The sequence below is a fragment of the Semicossyphus pulcher genome, unplaced genomic scaffold, assembly GCF_022749685.1.
Source record: "Semicossyphus pulcher isolate SPU_LCO1_2020_fin unplaced genomic scaffold, fSemPul1.0.p SCAF_9, whole genome shotgun sequence".
NCBI classification, from domain to species: Eukaryota; Metazoa; Chordata; class Actinopteri; order Labriformes; family Labridae; genus Semicossyphus; species Semicossyphus pulcher.
Window position 1 is genome coordinate 8,199,634 of NW_027211770.1, and position 22,056 is coordinate 8,221,689.

Here is a 22,056-nt window from a genome sequence, read left to right on the forward strand (position 1 = left end):
AGTTTGTCTACACTAATAAAATTGAACTTCTTATTTGAGGACTATTCTTACAGTCATGGTGTGTGTTGCAGTGTTGGCTTTGAGAATCCAAGCTGTATTTAACAGCAAACATCCCTGCAGAAAACTCCTCAATTATTCATTATGGGGACGCTATGATCTGATACTGAGACAACGCCACACAGAGGCTCTCTCATGCACACACACACACACACATACACACACACACACACACACACACACACACACACACACACACACACACACAGAAACACATTATGGCCTAAGCAGAGGAGATTTACTATGGGGATGATTACAGTAAATGAACAGAGCCCCTTGTATCGCTGCTGTGTTACACAGCTCGTATATTACCGGCTGTGTGGGGAATTATGTGAGTCATCCACTTTCTGGTCCTCATGTTATCAGTGTGCTCTGTGACAGGAGCAGAGAAAAGATGCCAGTTTAGACATAAAATCTTCATCTACACAAATGTGGGAATATTTTCCGCTGACATTCACTCCATAGAAATACAGACTCCTGCCCTCAGGCGGCTTTTAAACGTACAATAAAAAGCATTTACCGGAAGCGTGTGAGTCAAATACAGTGGCATTTTATGCTATTATGTCTTGCAATATTTTTCTGTTAATCTGATTTAGGCTACTTAAGAAAGCGTCTTTGTATTTAATCATATGTCTATTCCTGGATCTCAGATGCAGCTTAAAAAGCACTACAATATCTTATTAAATGTCATCTTATCAAACATCAAGCTTGTGAACACATCTATTTCTCTCCCTTCACACAGCAATAAATAATTTGCCCACTAGGTGGCAGTTTCTATCAAAGGTTCTGTAGCCTGTAAGTATTCCTTGAGAACCATCGCAGCTTCTGGAAAATGTGTCTCATTTCCCACCCCCCGTCTTAAATCACGTTCACTACATAGTGTGTTCCTTGTGTCTGTGGTGTTACAGAGCTTTGCCTTATTTCAGCAGACTGTAAGGTCTATCCGCATTGATGGAGCCTATCAGACAGAACAGCTTTATTTCTGCCCATTTTTTACAGTTATGACCTTTATACCTTTCCCATTTCATGCTCCATCAGGGACAGAAATGCCAAACCCCACCATCAGTTTGGAATTCTGTAAATGAGCCGTAACATAATGGACAGACCCGGGCAAGAAAGAGGAAACACGCACAATAACTTCTTCCTTCTGTGCATCAGTTTGTTTCAGCTCGACTCTGATCTCCAGAAGAGGGAGCCAGGCCTGTTTCTATGTCTCTGTTATTTTAACTGTCATTACAGCAACGTTGCAGTGTTATTGCACTATCCCGGAGCAGTGTTCAGTCCCTGCCAGTCCTGGCTAATGACAGAGAAATGTGTCGAGCCTCCACAGTGGTGATGATGAGTTAATACACAGTAGAGTGTTAGTAAGGACAGAGGAGAAGGTGATGAGATGGCTTTAATTAATATCTTTTCATGCAGAAATACTGCAGCAACAGTCGGCGCTGAGGAGCTGAAATAGAAGTTACACATCCACTACTTGAATAATTTGACAGTGCCATGTTTGAATCATGTACAAACACATATTTTAATGTATGGTTGCTTTAGAGGAGGGGCTTCTGGACCTTCTTTATGCCCTTCTAATGCCCAAAGATTTCCTTCACTTTCAAAATAATTTACATTCAATCAAAATCCTGCAGAGAAGAAATCTTTTTTTAGTTTAAATCGGCCATAAATCCTCCCTGAAAAGAGAGGTTTGTCATCTTCCAAAGCCCGACCATCAGTCTAGCTGGTGGCCAGTATTAAACTCCTGTGTGTGTGTGTGTGTGTGTGTGTGTGTGTGTGTATTTCTCAGACACAGTTCTGTTTGTTTCCCTCATGGCTTTTTCCATCAGCGGTGAGCTGTGCTTCAGTAATCCCCCTGACACTTAAGTATAAAAGATGTGCTGTGATTTGTGAAGACTGGCATCTCCGTCTCAGTACAGGCTGAAGTGCCAAAAAACTGTTATTAATGTTAATGATGTAGCTCCACTTGTCTTGCAAGTCGGCCCCAACAGAATTTCAAACAGAAGTAAACATGGACTGACTGACTCTTTATTAGGAAAGCAAAACATGATGAAATTGTTGCAAAGCAACAACAACACACCTGCTTAAAGATCAAAATTGTAATGATATCTGTTTACTGTACTTTGATACTACTCTAAAAATGGTAGATTAACATTTTACAATATGAAAAATATGTGTTTTACTGCTGTACATGTCTAAAGTGGTAATCTTGAAGATAATAGATTATCTATGGCGATAAACAGTCATTGCGGGAGCACGCTTCCCAGATATCCAGACAGTGTTGCATGTGTTACGTCCACGGTTGGCTCCGGTTGTAACTCTTGATTTTCCTCACCAACGGTCACTTTCCTTTTCAGACTGCTTGCCTTCATCTGAGCGTCGAGTTTGTTTCTTTTTCTTTGGATTTTTACTTATTTTTGAAGTTGTATCTGTAGTCATCGATCTTTTCTTTGTTTGTTCAGCCATAGTAGATTACTGTTGATACGGCTGAAAAACAGCCGCTTAGCTCCACCTACCCTCTCTGGCAGACCAACCACTGCTGGGTGATCGAAAACATGTCACTAACTGGGCGCTGCTTGTTTTTTTTTTTTTGCAAAAGACGCACCAGACACCCAGTCTGTAATACTGCAAATGCAAAGGCTTTCATCAGTGGGCCATAGGCTCAATCACCATTGTGTTACCTCATTCGGCAAAAGATAGTGACTTAACAGACATTTATTTAAATGAAAATCTTTGAGATTATTACTTAAAGGTTGATTAGTTTAAACTACTTGGTATGATGCTGGGTAGGTCAGTCAACAGCAATACATCGCATTATATTCTTCAAGATCAAATTTTTTTAGCATTGTTACAAATATATGAGATCAGTGAGAACCTCAAACAGCATCTGTAAAAAGTCCACTTTTCATGAGCTCAGAGGGGTTGAATCGTTCATTTGTATTTAATGGTAGAAGATATTTATCGACCACTGAAGGAACATTTATCCTTATCAAAATCACCAAATTAGTTTTTCACTGGACAACGTTTTTATGAAAAATTATAATCCAAAAAGTAAATTGAAACTGAAGTTGTGGTAAAGAAGTATAAAGTTGCAAAAAAACGGAAATAATCCAGTCAAGTATAAGTACCTCAGACTTTTGTTTGAGTAAACGTACTTAGCAGGGTTGGGAGGGTTACTTTAAAAATGTATTCTGATACAGTCACTAATTACCTGTTAAAAAATGTAATCAGTAACCTGATCCAAGTATCCCAATTTTAAAGTAACATAACTACACTATTACATCAATACTAAATCTGCAAATAAAGACATGAGATAAGAAACTTTTGTAATATGCGAATGCCTGTTTAAATTAATAGCGGTAATTATGCGTATTTAAATGTACTTTGTTAAATATGCTATTCACACTACTTCACACTCAAACTTCAAGTAAACTGCCATAAACTTATTCCAGTCTGAGTAGTAGTAGTGGAAGACGACAGGTTAGCTAACATTTTTAACTGGAACTCTGTGCAGCTAACGTTAGCAGTTGGTCTTACCTGTAAATGTTTCTTTAGCTTAGATGCGGAGTCCTTGAATAATGACAGCATTTTTTTCACCACAAGCCATGGCAACCACAGACTGTTGATGACAACTTTGAGGAGCGGTGTTCTGAGATTTGTGTGTCGTGAAGTGTCGTAACGTGTGCGCACAGGTGCGTGGTTTTATCAGAGACGGTCAGACGGACGGTTTAGAAATGAGACGCCATATGTTATAGAGCATCTTTGGTATTATATTGTCCTCATTTTAAAGTGTATTTTAAAATTGTAATCCTGCTAGTAATCCCCATTTTTAATAAATAATAAATATAAATATAAATATAATAATAAATCTTTTTTTCTGTACCTGTAACAGTTGCCTTTTTTTGTATCCTAATTACGTAACGCTGTTATCTGTATTCCGTTACTTCACAAGCCTGGTAGTTAGTTACGTTACCATCACTGGCTGTTAGTGTTTATAAGGCCTCTCTTTGACATGTGCAGTAGGAAATCTGTACGTTGTTGTGTTCAGTTCACCATTTGGAACCATTTACAGGCATCAAATGTAGTGTGAATGCATGCGCACATACTCCAAAATGTAAACACGACACAAGAGATCATTGCAGACGTGTTAAGGGGTTCATATACAGCATATAAGAACATGCACCCACACATTCAGATCTATGTGGAAAGCTTGCGTGAGTGAACTAAAGAATACATGCGAGTGCCTCGAGCCCCTGCTTGCACCTGTTGTGTATTGTTGAATGAGATGTGGGAGACAAACCCCTTAGCTGCACACACACACACACACACACGCACACACACACACACACACACACACACACACACACACACACACACACACACACACACACACACGTTTTCACATACCTCCACCAGATCACAAGCTTTTTAAAGTCACGGCCTAACTAAATGAACAGATGTCCTGAAGCCAGATTTGGTTGTCCCACTATCCGGCAGTGTACCAGTCCAGAATTATCCCCTCAGTTCCCTGTGAGAAACTTAAGTATCCTCTAAGTGTCACCACTCTGTGTGTTTAGGAAATAGACGTTAGGAGATCCAGCGTCAGTGAGTGTTAATAGTGGGAGAGGTGTTAAACGTTAAGTTGTAAATATCTCCCCTTAGCTTCCACTCAGTTCCCATATAACAGCAGTTTTATACTGATGTCACTTTCATATAAAACTTGAACACTAAGAAAGACGACTATGCCCCAGATATCACACTTTATCATTCTACAGTTACAGTAAATGACTCTGTTTTAAATACTTCTGGTTGTTTTATCTGTCAGAAGCCAAAGCTAACATGCTGATGTCATTTATCTGTCAGTGTCCTCTCTATATCTCGCGCCACGTAAGCATTTAGCTGTTTAAAGCTGCCTGAGGAGGAGGTTATGTTGACTGCATATTAATCTATTAATGTGCTCAGGGCTATTTAAACCCGCTTATTTGTGCATACTTATAAATATTACTGCTTTTTGAAAGGCCATTGCCTACAGTGTGTGTATGATTCTATTTAAGGAATAATGTTAAAAAAAAAAGAGTGATTTAGCCTACTTATTATGTGTGCACATGTATTAAAAGACTGCCGTATTATTTTAATTAAAGGGCCATTTCGACGATTTTCAACCTCAGGTAGCCAAAAAAAGGCAATTTCGCTCTGTGCCTTTGGAGGACGCTAACCGCTTCTCCAGTGGGCCCTGGAAAACCCAAGGGAGCTTGCTAAACTAGCTACACTTCCTCAATCTAGGACGCCCGCCTCCGATGTCAAGTCTCAATCAAGGTTTCAGGTTTGAAATGTAGACTGCAGACCTGAACCCTGGTATATTCTCGTCGTATTTCGGATTCTGTACCGCCCTAAATCAATGTCCTTGACTGGAAAACGATAGTATTCCACTCCAGCATCTCTCGCTGGGCCGATCCTTTCCTAGGGAGGGGCGCAATGCACGCTGGGTTTTGTAGGAATGTAGAATGGCAAAAACACGAGCTGTACAACTTTCTCCACAGCTATGGCGCCAATTTCAAATATTATTGCTCCTATCGATTACAGAGAACACCAGCTTTGACTGACAGTGGCTTTTTCCAGGGGAGAATTGCTCCTTTAAATCAGGATACTAAGGTCTGGAGCAAATGAAAAAAAGTCATACTGTACTTGGCTTGCCTAACGTTGTCTTTGCCATAAGAACTTCCTGTTGGAGAGAGTTTAAAGATAAAGCTACACACGCGCTCACTCCTGCAGCAGTATAAACGGGGAGTTTGGAGCAGGCTTATCGTGTTTCCTCTCAGGGAAGTGTCCTGGCTGATGTCAGTGCGGCCTTGGCCAAAGAAATGTCTGATAGTCGGGCTGAGCTGCAGGGATTTTCCTTTTCCTACATCAGATCATCACTATTGTGCTACAGCAGACTCCTACGCACAGCCGCATGGAAACAGAGCAGGATGATATCTTCTTTACTTTCCTCATCATTTTTACGAGGCCTGCAGTCATAAAACTCTTCAACAAGACAGTTTTTAGATTCCAACACAGAGAAGCTGGCTGCAGCCATTAAGTATGCACAGTACGTCTCTGTTAGGTGACATGATCCTCTCTCTGTTTGCCAACACCACTGTTATTAATCATTTTAATGCCACAGCTTGCATCCGTATTAAAGTTACCTCATGCATTTATCTTAGCATTTTGACACAGCAATCAGTCTTCTATTCAAAATAACCGATGGAGTCAAGTTGACATGTGTCGCTGACTGGAAGTTGTTTTCTTACCCATAATTCATCAGGGTCTGGACTGTTCACAGCTCGGCTGATCAGGGTTTCTGTTGAATATTCATTGGCTGCCCCAACAGTTGACGCTCCTGCTGGATGTCAAGGGCATGTCTGCTCTGCAACCGCCTTTGAATGTATTCATCGCACTGCAGGCGTCAACTCTCTCAATGACTGGAGGAAACGTACCAGCTACCAGCTGGAGAGTCACAAACAGGCTGGACATCTTTATTATTATATAGTGTCACTCCTTATATAGTATAGTGGGAGATATAACATGTTAGTGCCATGTCATGGTAGCTTAAAACAGTAAGGAGGAGTAAAACAACTTCCTGGAAACTAGTATAATTACTTTTCCAGTGTTAAGTTGCATGAGGCGCGTTCTAAAACTTCCAAAACACAAGACATATCAGGGACATCATCAGCAGTCATCTCCATGGCTGGGCCTGTCTGCTTTTAAACTGCAGTGTACCAAGGACAGGCTGAACAACACGTTTTCAAATTGCCAGGTCTGCGACATCACAAACCTAAGGAGCCAATCCCGTTAATGGACGGGGTGACGCTATGCATATCATTATGTGTAACCTATGGCAACCACTTCAGCGATGCGTGAGCCAGCTGTAACCGTCATCATCATTTTAAATGTTTTAATAAAGATTAATCTCTGATCCCATAGTCTGAGCCTCTGGGGACAACGGTGAACATGCCAGGCGCTAAGTGATGAACTACCCGTCAAGACATGCATTGTTACAGAAAGAGAACGCGTTTTCTTGTGATTTACTTGTTATTAATTTGTCTTACCATGGCTGAAATTTCAACATCATTATGTAGATTTGTAAGTAATTAAATAAGTAAAAATCAGGCTTTGCCAGGTCGGATCGATCTGATGCATTCAAGGAAGTTGTTTGTAGAGATTAATAAGAAGCTAAATCGTCGTCAGATCACGCTGATGGGAGCCGGGATGTCATTACGGCGCATAACGTTCTGTCTGCTTTGCTTGCTTGTCTCACTGATAATTTTGTTTAGTGTCCAACTGACATTGATGTGTTCATAAAATTATAAAACTATTCAAATAGGTCGTACAATGTATGCTTTTTTTAGTCTTTTTCAGATTAGCTAATGAATTGTGGAGGATTAATTATTGAATAATTAATTTGCAGTGGTGGAGGGGCGAAGCTGCTTTAATGATCTTTTAGGGGAGCCTCACTTTGCCACACTTTGAAAACCCCTGTCTAAAAACATGACTGGAGCTGGTGTTTAACATGAAAGAAAGTAAATAGAGCATATTTGAAAGGCATGCTATTTGCCCGCACAGCTTTAGAGCTCAGGATCCACTTTGTTCTAGAAATGTGTAACTTTAGATCTATGCCAGATTATGCTGTTGTGTTATTGCAAAGTACACTAATATAACAAATAGTAATATCTGATATTAAAACTTGTTACTATTACTACTACTTGTCTGGCAAATCGCTTACTCCCAATACAGTTTAACGTTAAAGGATTGAATAAGTATTATCTATCAGCCCCACAGGATCATGTGAGAGGCTGTGTAACATTTGTCTGACACTAAGAGAAGTGTATCCGTGCCCTGGTGTTTTCCATCCATCACAGTCTAATCCAGTTGAAGAGTTACCAGAGAGCCTTACGCTGCTGCTCTGCTCCTTTTCCTGCTGTGCTCCTGCTTGGCAAGCTGCAGACTGCGAGTGTGTGTGTGTGTGTGTGTGTGTGGCTGCTGGTCCAGTCTGTGTATCTTTAAGAGGAGGGGCTTGACATTTCTATTAGTATGTCTGAGTCGGGCTATGGGAGGGTATGGAAGAGACGAGGAGAGGGGGGGTAGTTGGGCTGTGGAATGAAGTTGGGAGCTGTGGAGGGCTCACACACACAGCTGACAGAGCAGACAGACAGAGGACAGCACAGGCTCCCTCACACACATCCAAACGCACCGAGACAGAGGGGTAGAAGCTGACCTAAAAGGAAGAAGAAGAAGAGGAAGCAGAGAGGAGGAGGAGGAGAAGAGGCTGAGAGTGCCGGCATGGCCATGTACGAGCCCGCCTACCTGCCTCCGAACGCCGAGGAGCAGGACTTCATCCAGGCTTATGAGAATGTCAGAGAGATGTACAAAGGTGGGAGCCTGCACTCACATTACAGTGATGACAGCTACTGCACGGCTACATGCTGATGGAGGAGGTGTCTTTGCATGTGTGTTTGAAATGGGAGGGTCTAATTCATCTGTCTAATGTTAGTCACATGTTGGCACCTGTGCAGAGTCAATAATACTATTTGCATATGCTCCTCGCAGTGCCTTTGATCATGCTGGTTTCGGTGTGTGTGTGTGTGTATATGTGTGTGTGTGTGTGTGTGTATGTGTGTGTGTGGAACGGAGCGGCAGTCAGCGCACGCCGCATCTCCTTGGCTGCTGAGTGTTTTATTGATTGCCGCACATGTTCGCTGTCACTCCTCCACGCTGCCTCTCTGAGCGTGTAAGTCCGGTGGATTTACAGGAGTGCCTCGCTTTGATATGTGACCGTATAGCAACAAACCCGCTCCGCCAACCTCTGACCTCCACGAGGCCGTGAGGGGGGTTTAGTTTAAGTTTGAGTGCCCCACTGATTGTTATCCCCCATCCAGTCACAACAGCGGACATTAACAGGTGCTGCCGAGCAACAGTGAAATTCATTAATACACGGCAGGGAGCTTATAAATCTTCATCTCATTTTATCCCTTTATCCCGTCTGTGTGCGGCTCAGCATGCCTGCGCTGGATTATCTTACATACTTTACTTTTTTTGGAAGTCTTCATGCGGTGCGGAAAAGAATCAGAGAAAGATGGATGAGTTAGTTCTGACAGGTGAAGCAAGTCCAGGTCAAACTTTGTACACACTTTTGCTTTGCACTTTCTTCATGTGAAAAGATGTCATCAGCGTCCTCCAGGTTTCATTTCAAAGTTTGGTTTAGGTTTCATCCCTGCCCGTCCCGCATGCATGTAAACAATCTTCCACTTTTCCTTCCGATAGATGTTCCTCCTCTTCCGACTTTCATCTCTTCCGTTCCAAGAGATCATCAGGAAGCGGGAGAGAGCTCCTCTATAAATATTGCCCCAGTTTTTTCTCTCCCTCTCTGTCGTTGCGAGAATCCTGCGACTGTACTTGTGCTGAATCACTCTCGCTTATTTTCCGTGTATCAGCATGTTTGTATGTTTTTTTTGTCAGTGGGTGTATTTTTGTACAGATTTGTCGCATCTTTTTTTAGACGCTGCTCTGCATGCCATCGGTACATCGATTTTTAGATGTCAGTTTATTCACTGTAAACAAACAGCAGCATTGCCAAACAGGCAGCCACATCTGGGTCATTGGGTTGTATTTGGTTGGAGTTTCACAGGACAAAGGGTAGACTGCTCAGAAAACAGGAGGAAGGTGCTGTTATCAAGTACAAAGAGAGCTTTATAGTTGCAACTGCATTGTGGAAAGAGTGAAGGACCGATAGAAAACAAAAACGTTGGAATGCATTTGATAGATTATGTATGGCTGCGTTTGTGAGTGTGCGTGTGTCAGCTCTGTGTTTGTCGTGCTGTTTCTGCAGCGGGAGGTAATGTGAAGCAGAAGCCGGCCCTGTGGCAGGTGTTTATGTTCCAGACGTTCCTCTGTGCTCCATCCTCGGCGGCGTCTGGGCTTGTCTGATGTCCTGCGCTCCTTATTAAGGCACACTGATGACACAGCCAATGAGAGAGCTGTCTGGGTTTAATACACACCATTTCTCATTTTTAAAGATATGCTTCTCATGTTTTTACTTATAACACACTGCAGAGTCCCACTCAATCACAACACGAAACATTAGCTACTTTTCTGTACGACATGGAACACTGTAGGAACACTTGGGATGGTTCTGGTCCTTACTGTTGCTGCTGAAGGACTGGGTTTACACCATATAAGAATACATGCTTTGCAGGTGTATAGATTGTGTGTATGTGTGTAGATGTACCTACTGATGCTTGATATTGGAAAGTATTTGGTTGGTTAACATTCTCAAGGTCACCAGTAGTATGGATATGTCTTTGTCGCTCAGATCATCAATCCTTGCATAATCTCAACACACTGTCCTTAATACCTGTCCTTGTCCGTATTCCCCATGCACCACGGTTTGATGTTAGAACAAGACAAACCAAGGCCGATGAGTACTTTTTTTCACTCCAGCTTACAGATTCGTTGGTATTTTTCAAGAAATACATCCTCTGTGACCTACATACTGGATCAGGGCGAGATATTTCCTGCAGTTTGAGGTCATTACATTTTAACCCTCTATTAACTGATGCCAAAACATTTGGATTGCTTGAGCCTAGACAGCCATAATATCAACTTGTACAGCAGCCTACCTACAGTTTGATATTATGTAAAACCTTTCATGGAGGTTAGAAAGCTGTCTCATGGTATCTTCAACTTGCTGCCATGCAAAGAAATCATTTGCTTATGTAATCACTGATGTCTTCCAGATACACAATTACAGTTTCCAGGTGTGGATGTTTGACTATCAGGGTGCAGTCAGCCTAGTCTAACGTTTAGGGACAGTTACTGTCCCCTCATTGGCATAATTGCAGTTTCTATACTTCCTTGAAGTATAATTGGTTGAATTTTCGGGGCAGCTGTGGCTAAGAGGTAGAGTTAAATGGTAAATGGACAGTACTGATATAGCGCTTTTCAAGTCCACTCAAAGAGCTTTCACACTACATGTCACATTCACTCATTCACACTCACATTCACACAGTGATGGTAAAGGCCTATCTCTCCTATCAGTATCTATGTACACGATGGCTGTGCCTTCGGGAGCAATTTGGGGCTCAGTGTCTTGCCTAAGGACACTTTGACATGTGACTGACTTCCGTTTGAGAGATGACCAACTCTACCACTGAGCCACAGCCGTAGCCACAGCAGAGTTGGTTGTCTTCCAATCGGAAGGTCTGTGGTTCGATCCCAAGCTCCTCTAGCCTACATACCGAAGTATCCTTGGGTAAGATACTGAACCCTGAATCGCACCCGGAAGCATAGCCTGCGGTGTGTGAATGTGAGGGGATGATTAGCTGGTTAGTGACCTTGTATGGCACTAAATTAGTGTGTGTGTATGTGTGTGTGTGTAAAAGAATGAATGCTGACTGAGTGGTCAGAAGATGAAAAAGACACTATATAAGTGCAGTCCATTCAACTGTAGCAAAGAGGATGCTTCTACTCAACTACCTGAACAGCAGCAGCAATACTTTGTGAATGGAATGGTTGGTTTGTCAGCTGGTTGGTTTACTGACTGAAATATCTCAACAAATATTAGACTGATTGCCATAAACTTGATGATCCCCTGACCTTTCCTCTAGCATCCCCATGACATTTGTAGTTCAGAGTGAACTGTCTTGACGACAGTTGGCTCAATCTCCATGAAATTTTGTCTCCCTCAGGATGAATTGTTATACTTCTGGTATTATTTTCCATCTTGCTCAATCATCAGCTCAAAATATAGATTTAAAAATAACAACAAACAAATCATTTACAAGCTCAGTTGTAAACATGGTTTAGTGCTAATTAGCAAATGATAGCATGCTGACACACTAAACTAAGATGGCCAAGGTCAACATTGGGTTCATTATGTAACATCAGCATGTAAGCCTTGTCAATTGTGAGAATGCTAGCATTAGCATTTGTGTCACTTTGCAGCCTCACTTAACCTGCTAGCATGGCTTTGCTAGTCTAGAATAGGCCTACTGTAAAATCTCTTGTCTTATTTAGCTGTGAATCCTTTAGCTATGTCTGTGGCTTGTTTAAACCATATCTTATCTGATAGCAGATACTGTAAAAGGCAATGCAATGGCTAAAAGTTCTTAATTTCGTTTGACATATAGCTTTCCAAATGGTGAGACCTTCCATATAACAAATTTAAAACTTAAAACACAGCAAACATAAATTTGATGTTGGATTTAACATCAAGACTATTTTCCAAATGGCTTAAAACACAATTACAGTCAATCAGCCAGTTGGCTCTTTCAATTGTTACTCACTGCTGTCTCATTGCCTCCATCTAAATTGTAGCTGGCTGGACAGTAAAGGCCTGGCTGTCTACCACTGTTCTCTAATGCAATTTATGCTAGCAGCTGATGTCTATGTTACTGGGCTGCCTGAGCGGGGGATTGCCCTGTTCATGTCAGGTGGACTGCTGAGGGTGCACAGACACGGCTGGCATCCATATTTCCCCGCAGTGTGTGTCCTGCAAGGCCCTGTCCTATGGCCCGTAGGGCTTAAAATAACCCCTAAATATAGCCTTGCTAATGTTCTGCCAGCCAATTAAACAGTTATTTTTGGCGAACTTGATTGTCTTGCTACGAGTAATTAAAATTCCCTTTTCTTCTTGGCTGAAAAACATCAAACATTTGTCAATTATTAAGCCAAGGCTCGCTTTGATGTGCAGAAGAGGAACTACCATGCCTGACAAGAATATAAACCAATGCGATAGAAGTAATAACTGCATTAATGATTTTGGCTTGTAGCCCAATATAGACATAGCCTACATCCAAGCTATCTTTATGAATGACTGCTAAGACTGTACAGTATGTGTCATTTTTAGAGGCGAGAAGTGGCGTGGGAAGTGTTTTGTCACACAGATTTGTGAATGAATGAGCTATTTAAAAAGCTGAGTGGCAAGTACGCATGTCTGGGTGTGTGTTTGCATACTTAAGTAATGTATATTTTAAACCTGATGTGTCTGTTTGAAGCTGCTGAGTGCAGGATGTGCTTTATTTTCACACACTTGTGACTTGTCAGAGCCTCTTTCTGATGCCAGCGAGGTCTTTTCAGTTCCTGTCCTGCTGCTATGAAAAATGATATCAATTAGAAAAGTTATGTTAGCTTCCTGAGTGGTGACAGATTGTGGGTGACATTTTTTTTTTCTTTTAATGTTTTCCCACGTATTTCAGAGTCTTAAATTGGCTGCCTGCCACAGCTTTAAAAGTGTTACTGTAATAAAGAGTTCAGAGAGAACAACTGGTAAGGGCCCTTGAGAAAAGCACTTAACCTGCAGCAACTAGATGTGGATGCACTCACTGTCCTCTGTTATTGTGTGGGGCAAACAAATAAATGTCCTTCTAGTGTCTAGTTTCTGTTCCAGTGCATGGAAAACACAAAGTACCTGTCCTTTCCTCCAGCACAGTTATGTGGCTCTTTTTGTACCAATTACTAAGATTAAATACATGTTTCTGTTCTTATCCACGTTACCATCTACGCTATGGTTATCATTTTGTTTCTAAACAGTCACAAAACAATATGTACTACCCAGTCCTGTGGCAGCATTACATTTGGGATGCCCTGTTTCTCTGAAGAGAAAAGAGTTATCTCTGCCTCTATTGTGGTCGATTTGCATACCCACTAACCGTCAGCTAATGGCCATGCTAAAGAGAGTACAGCTATGCTAGCAGCTCTGCATGGCTGTATTAAACACAGTGGTACTTTGAGCTAACATTATGCAAACTGACTTGTTATGATGACAGTGCTAATATTCTGAAGGTTAGCTGGAAGTTTAGCTTGATAGCATGCTAACATTCACTGATTAGCGGTAATCTGAAACCACAGCTAATGCGAAAGCAGATACCCTAAATGTTTGTAGGCATTTGGTTGAAAATCGATGTATTTAAACATTTCTGGAACAATTATGGGGTGATGACAGTGCTGCATAGCAAGTTAAGGTATTATAAAAGTGCTAACAATCTGCACACAAATAAACAATTGTACATTTAACGCTAAAAAAATTACTAAGAGGGTGTTAAAAAGTACACTACAATGAAGAAAGAGAGACCAGCCGTATGTGGCCACAGCTGGATCAGGATGCCGTTGTGCGGTTTGCTGCAACAAAATGTGCCACCTAATACACATGATACTGTTATTAGAGAGCTGAATAAATGTGATGACAGTCAGAACTTCTTTATCACTGCCAGTTAAATCAGTTAAACTTGTGCAGTTTATTTTCCTTCTGTCACTGCAGTGAACTGTTTAACTGTGCTGGCCACTACTACTACGAACACAAAGTGCTGAATTCACATTGAGGTCAGCCATACACAGACGTCAGTGCCAGGTGAAACACTCATGGAAAGTAGGCCGTTGGTAAAAAAATCGGAGGGTTTGGCGTGGGTGTGGGTGTCTATATACAGCTGTATGACATTTTAGGACATTTCCCCTCAATGCAGTTCAGCCAAATGGTGCCCTTTCAGAGCTGAAGCTGCCAGCTACCCGCCATACAAACCAGATAGGAAAATCTCTGTAATGGAGCTGTTACTGTATTTCTGTTAGATACACGAACTGAAATGAAGCTCCACATTCAACTCATGCAGGGTGTGTCTCTGCGTAGCCAAAAAGTCAGTGTGATGTTCCCTTTTTTCTGGTTTATATTTTTTTGTTTTCATGTGTGTCAGCATCCTGCTGCCTGGGATAGATCAGCACAGACACACAGCTCAGGTCAGAGGTTACTCCGGGGCAGGCCTTGATAAGCGCGACTATGCTGGGATTCCTTTCGAGCCTTTTATGGGAGAGAGAGAGAGAGAGAGAAGCTCCGGAGGGATGCTCCCCCAATCTGTCGGCTTTCCTGTCAAACACTCAACAATTATGGCAGAACAGGAGCTGTTGTTCTTTTATGCCTGGATCTCTGGTGTTTTATGACTGTTAGTGTATAATGGGGGCATGTTGCCGAGAGAAGCAGAGTAAATAAAAGGAAGGAATGTTTAGAGACAGTGTGAAGTTTGTTGCTGAGGTGTTTACTTAGTTATGAACACATACTGAGATACATAAAACAATATAAATAGAGATGCCATATGTTTCTATCCCTCATTATTATTCAATTTGGATCATATTAATAACTCCTAAGAGTAATGGAAAAGTGCGTCCTGTGTGTTTCTTCTGTCTAGAAGTGAACTGTTTGGATCCTGGCATCATTTCAAACCTTAACTGATTTAGCCATGTCATGTCATGTGTTCTAAATGTCTTTGTGTTTTCTCTTATTTCCTGTCGAGGTTTATGTTTTTTTAAGCCTAACGGGCTTTGTAACGGGCGTTACAAATGACCAAAAGCTATACATACTGCGGTGTGTTGACTTGTCCCTGTACAAATAAACATTAAATAGACAAAAAAATAAATGATCAATTGAAATAATAATCCCTGTTTCATACAATGTTTTATGGTTGGTTAGTAGCATTCCACAAACAAGTGAATACTGAGGTCCAGGAACGCAGCAAAATCACAAAAGAGAGGGCAACAAATGGGGCATCTTTGGGGTAGACGGTAGCTCAATCGGGGACTGGAGGGTGGCCGGTTTAAGTCCCGGTACTGACCAAGCCTGGAATTGGGGCTGGTAGCTGGAGAGGTGCCAGTTCCCTTCCTGTCGAGGTGTCCTTGATCAAGGCACTGATTCCTTCAACTGCTCGCAGTGCATGTTTGTGTGCAGCCCCCTCACTCTGACATCTCTCCATTAATGCATGTCCATAGGGCCCTGTTTATGCATGTCTGTATTTCAGGCCTTCTTCTTCTTCTTCTTCAAACAAGAACAGCACAACAATCATACAGGTTATAAACAGACAGAGAAAAGGAAGGCTTACAAAAAAATATCACCTAAATTGTTTTTTGTAAACACTTTTTCCTCGGTCATGTTTTACTGTACAGTGCAATGTGGGTTTATTTCCAATGTTAAGGGTCAGTAAATGTCCTTGGGAAAGGAAACAGAAAGACCTGACCGAGTATTAAAAGTACCTTCAAGGACGATATATTGCAACATTGTCACAATTTATCATTAGCTTGGAGTTTATAGTGTGCTGACCTTTCTTTTTGTTTTGTGCGCTTGTCCCCTGCTGGGGCTAAGTGTACAAACTTTCTGTTTTGTTTCTTGCTTCATATAAAGTTTTTTAAACAATGGAAAATCATGGCCAGGTCTAAAAGAATGAAAAGACTGAGTCAACATTTTTGACCCACTCTCCCAGGTTCACCTTCACAAACTAACATGATGCTAATGTATACAGACCTCGCACACATACAGTTTAACCCAACTAAACTCAGACTCAGATGTCAAAGCCGTGCTCCTGTCTGACTGTATGACATTGCTGAGTCAGGCAGATGTGTATCTGCTGTCTCCCTGCGTAATGCCATGTGGCAGTCCTGTAGATGTTGCCGTGCTACCGACTCTACTGATGATCCTATTTAATCTGACATCTTGTTTGCTCTTAAAGTGCTAAAGAACTGCTTAATTAGCAGAGTGAGAGCCAGCGTCACGCATCACACTGTAGCACCAAGCCTCTCAGTTTGAATCTAAGTTATCCTCTTCTTACACAAACCAGGTGCCCTGTGGTATTTAAGCGTTTAGAGTTTCTCCCTGATTTTTACAAGGGCTGAAACACATGGCTTTGTGGCTCGGAAGGAAAAAACGAGTGTGGAAAACACATTTGTGTGGAAAATTCTGAGGTCCTAGCACCTGGGCTGCGTCTAACACAAAGACTGTGTGTCTTCACAGCTTTGTACTGCGGGGCAGAGCTCAGACGCTTTATTGAGAAGAGTCTGCAGCTTTAAGGCTCCAATGAGCTATGAAAAAGTTAATGAGGAAAAAAATCCTCTCTGTTAACTGCAGGTTAACACCAACACACGCTTTTATGCATACCTTTGCTGCAACATACTGCTAAAGACGAAGGGTCTTTAAAGTGGTAGATCTCAGTTTTGTTCTTTTTTGTTCTTTTTAGCAGCACCTACAGCGATAAATGGTAACAGTGTTGCATGTGTGACGTCCACGGTTGGCTCTGGTTGTAACTCTTGATTTTCCTCACTGATGGCCGCTTTCATTTTTAGTTTGCCTTCATCTGAGCGTCAAATTTGTTTTTGGATTTTCACTTATTTTTGAAGTTGTATCTGTAGTCATCGATCTTTTCTTTGTTTGTTCAGCCATAGTAGATTACTGTTTACTCGCAACACTTACAGAGACCGGAAAAGCAGCCGCTTAGCTCCGCCTACCCTCTCTGGCAGACCAACCACTGCTGGCTGATGGAAAACGCGTCACTAACTGGGCGCCGCTTTTGAGTTTTCTCCGCGAAAGTCGCAACAGACACCCAGTCTGTAATACTGCAAATGCAAGGGCTTTCATCAGTGGGCCATAGGCTCAATTACCATTGTGTTACCTCATTCGGTGATAGATAGTGACTTAACAGACATTTATTTAAATGAAAATCTTCCAGGTTATCACTTTAAAGCAGCAGAGGAGTCACCGCCTCCAGAGCTGTGAGAACATTCTCTCCCCCTCGTTTCCCAACCCTCCCCTCTCTTATGATATTAAGACTGGACTGAAGTGCCTGAATGTGTGTGTCAACACAATCGTACATGTTCCACTTAGATACCTCTTAGAGTAACAGAATGATTGACGCAGTTGATATTTCTTTATATTTAGCTGATCTTACTTTTACACAAGTCTCTGCCAGGTGTAAAGTCTAAATTTAAGCATTGGAATGTCTTAAAGTTAGTCAGATGTTACTTAAACACACAATGACAGGTGTTTGGCTCCTTCCTGAGGCCGACCCTGGAGGGAGTCGGGGATTGAAAAGGAGTGTTTGATCTTAAACAAAAGCTGTTTAGCCAACTTCTTCCTCATTCAGAAGTTTTTAAATTGAGCGTGAACTCTGTTCCGTTCCATTTCCTTATTTTGGAAAACGGTGTTGCAAAGGAGAACTTCACCTTGCCACTGTAAACAGCAACCAATGTTAGACAGTTTGAAAGAAAGCAGACAAATGAGGACAAAAAGTGTGTGAAAGCTGACAGTGTGAGCTGTTTGACGTGCTCTCACAGTAATTGGAGGACCATCTGTTCCACTGTCAATTCATAGAAATCTGTTTGTCCGCTGTGAAGGAGCACTTTGTTGAGGGAAGACAACTACTTTTTGATACACTGTAGTAATTTTATTCGGCTTGAATTGCGTCCAGATTCCAGAGCAAGTGGAAACATTTCCGCTTCACTGCCAAAGGGACTTAAATAGACTTTGGGGGTTTACATTTGAAGTGATTAAGACTGGAAATACCCCGTTCGCACATGATCTGACGCTTGGTAATGCGTATTACCAGGTAATGATGAGTGTGAGCGTGCATGTGTGAGAGCGTCGGCCTCTTTCCTAGCCTGCCCTGTCATTTCCCGACACTGAAAGAGTTTATTGCTGGTCATCGGTATTCAGGGCAACTGTTGCCGGTCGGTGTGACAGTCACCACACAAGCCAGAAATGTCACAGCAGGTCACCCCACACAGCTGACGGCGGGGGGAATGTGGCCCACGTGGACGCTCAGACACATGCAAACACACTGGCATTCTGTATGAAGCTTCACGCACACCCTTGGGGGCTACAAACATGCCTCAAGGAATAACTTGTTACATTCTGCTCTGTTAGCGGATCACTTAATCTCTTTGGGGCTGACGTACCAAAGACGGAGGAGTTGAGCTTGTTAGCAGCTCCAAATACCTTCTCACAGACATATTCTCCTCGGCTTTGACAGAAGATGCAGACCCTAAATGGTGTGGCTGGCTCCGGGGTTTCACCAAAAAGGGCTGCAAAAACTGGCGTTACATAAGGGCATGATTTGTTTCGTAGATTAGGCAGCCTCAGAGACGATAGACTGCTGTTAAACTAAACAGGGACTATCTTGCGTTCGTGTGTCTGTTGACCCGCCGGGTCTCTGAGGGGTGTGCCGATTCTCCCTCCGACCGCAGGTCAAACAACAATCCTGGAAAAAAAAGTGCATGCTGTTTGTTTTCTTATCTCAGAGTTCATATCACTGCTAATTCTGGCCTTCGTGTTCGACTGTAGCTGCAGTTCGGTCAGGAAATACAGCATGGCCGGGCTCCAGTTGCTCTCCAGCGGCCTTTTGTCTGCTGGTGCTCGTGTTTGAAATGTTCATTTGTGTGGAGTGAACCCAGAGTGCGATACTTTACCTTTCTCTCATTAAGTTGTGACAGCTGCTGTCACAGTTAAGGCAGGACAGACGCTTGATGTGTAGCAGAAGCGTGGAGGCTTACACGTGGAGGTGGAATGCTGTGACCTCTGCTATACATCATTTATGTTTGGCCTTTACATTCATACCATGAATTCTCAGCTGAAGGACAGGAGCGATGATCTTGAATATGATATGACAGAACATATACTTGCTCACTTGACATGTATACTGTACAGTACAATGGGAAATATTGCACCACTAAAATGCTACTATCATTGGTTTTCAACTCTACAGTATGTCACAGTGAGGCAGATGGGAGTTTCTAATAAATAAATGGACAGAATATAATGAATATTACGAGTATTTAACGTTGAAAGTACAATGATAAAGCAAATCCAAGTAAAAGGTAACATCTTTACTCTTGAGTCAAGACACAGAATCAATCTATTAGAAAGTACGACTGTCACTTTTACAAAAACAGTGCCAACACATTTGAACTATCACGTAACTTGTTAACATGACTTTGTGCTTAGCCCACATACATATACCTTAAATTTGAATTCTTTAGAACTAGTTCCCCATTCAATCGTTTCGTCACTTTAGTGACAAACTAATCTCTGTAGAAATGTAGAATATGTAAGCAGGGACGTGGAATTGAGGGCTGGAAAGTGTTCTGGTTTGTGTTTGTCGTACCCTTGTAGTCCGAGTTATATTGACCAATCACATATCAGCAGGCTGCCGCGTATGCAGGAAAACAGTCCGTGTGGAGAGCAAAAGCAGGCGGAACATAATGCGCCATAGCAGCTATCTGACAATGATTTACCTTCTTATTAATCTCTATAAACAGACATCTGCATGCTAACAGCAAACAATCCGTTCTAGATCCAAAATTCGACTTGAGACAAATTCCCCTGACGCTGTGTCACGAAAGCCGTTCACCGTTTGGATTTCCTGACTTCCTCGAATGCACCAGAAATGATCGATCTGACCTCCGGTCAACAAACGAGCATTTTGAGGACAGACCTGACAAAGCTTCATTTTGACCTTTTACTAATCTGCATCATGATGTTGAAATTTCGGCAAAGGTAAGAGCCGATAATTACAAGTAAGTTTGAGTTTGAGACAGCTTTATTTATCACAAAGGGCAATTCAGTTTTACAGCCCACCGAGTCACATAAAGAAAACAAAAAATGAAACAAACACAATCTCAGCAGCACTCAATAGATAAACAATATAAACAACAACACATCAGTAACAACAGGTCATGGATTGTGAACCAGAGCATGGCTGCAGACACGCAGGTCGCACAGATCACCGTTTACAGGAACATTCCAAACATCGATTACTGCTGTCAGCATTTCGCAGCCTAATAGCAGAAGGAATAAGTTAAAGTAAATCACAAGAAAAACGGTTTATTTTTCTGTAAACAAAGCGGCACGCGGAAAAGGAAGTCTGGACTGCAAGTCGTTTATCGCTAACCGCTGGCTACACGCCCGGCATGTTCATCGTTGTCCCCAGAGGTTATATCGTCGTCAGACTATAGCTGATGGGATCCGGGATTGGTGACAAACATGAGTGCTACCTTCATCAATGATTTTTCTATCTATTGTGTCGAATTCAAAATGCTTCCACACCCTGCCTGATGATGTCATAATGATCTGAACAGCATGGGTGGCTTGTTTTCTGTCATTTGCTAAAGCTCAAAGATTATCATCAGACTAATTACTGATAGGGACACAGGAAATGTGGTGAGTCAGTAGTTCTGCTACTGGATCCCAAGTTCAAAGATGGCATCCCACCTTTTATATGAAAGTTGCTCAGTGAGCGCATGCACAGAGTAAAATGCCTCCAAAGTCTTCATCACTTCATAATGTAGCACATGGAAGTCATTGTCCAACTTAGCCGGTAGAGCCAATGGATGTCTGATACTTCCCATGGCCAAGCCAACTCTTTGAACACGGGTGGGATAAAGTAATTTAATCAGTGGGTTATTTTATTGGACAGCATGGATTAAATTCTATTCATACATACTGGTGTGTTTGTGCTCCTAAATGTATTCACAGTTTTATAGCCATCCTATTTCATTGATTGCGTATTGAAAAAATTATTTTGGGTCAGTGATGTCCTGTGATGCAGGATGCAATACAAAGTGTGACCACTTTCCCAAATCAGCTCACAGCCCAGAGCTGTGACTTAATGCTCGGTGTCATGAGTAGGGATGGGACAAAATATCGACACAGCAATATAGCGTCGTCCCGACTCGTGCAATACAATTATCGATAGGCTGGCACCAAATATCTATATTTTAATTTACGAATATACGGCGCTCTAAATGGCTTTTCCTTGCCATTTTGACTCACCGCGTCACTACTTCATGTCTCCTCACAGTGGCGCTTATGACATGAGTGAGGGTAATGTGAACAGAAATTAACTGGCCGAAGAAGACAGTGGTCGGAGAGTGGTGAAAAGAAGTTAAGAGAAGCGCCAGCCACTATCAAATCAAAGTCCAAATGCGTACGATTTTCTTGCAGTATATTAATAAAATAATTGCTGTATCATGATGTTTAGCGTTATCGTGGGCCACGTATCGCATATTGTATCGTATCATGAGCTAGCATGCGATTCCCACCCCTAGTCATGAGCCCAGACTACGAGACAAAAGCCCTAAGACCTGCTAAAGAGAGGAATGGCCTAATTATTTTGTGTGACTTACAGTAGGAGGCAGGATTTAGAAAGAGTCACTGGT

General features: G+C 42.0%; 1 protein-coding gene across 1 annotated transcript in view; it reads left to right on the top strand.

Annotated features, from left to right (window-relative positions):
* The first annotated feature begins 8,207 nt into the window (after positions 1 to 8,207).
* Positions 8,208 to 22,056, top strand: part of LOC138583579 (plectin-like) — a 129,082-nt gene continuing 115,233 nt past the window's right edge. The window contains exon 1 of the mRNA XM_069655463.1: positions 8,208 to 8,470. Coding sequence (XP_069511564.1) covers positions 8,380 to 8,470 — 91 coding nt within the window. The 5' untranslated portion in view covers positions 8,208 to 8,379. The remainder of the gene's footprint in view (positions 8,471 to 22,056) is intronic.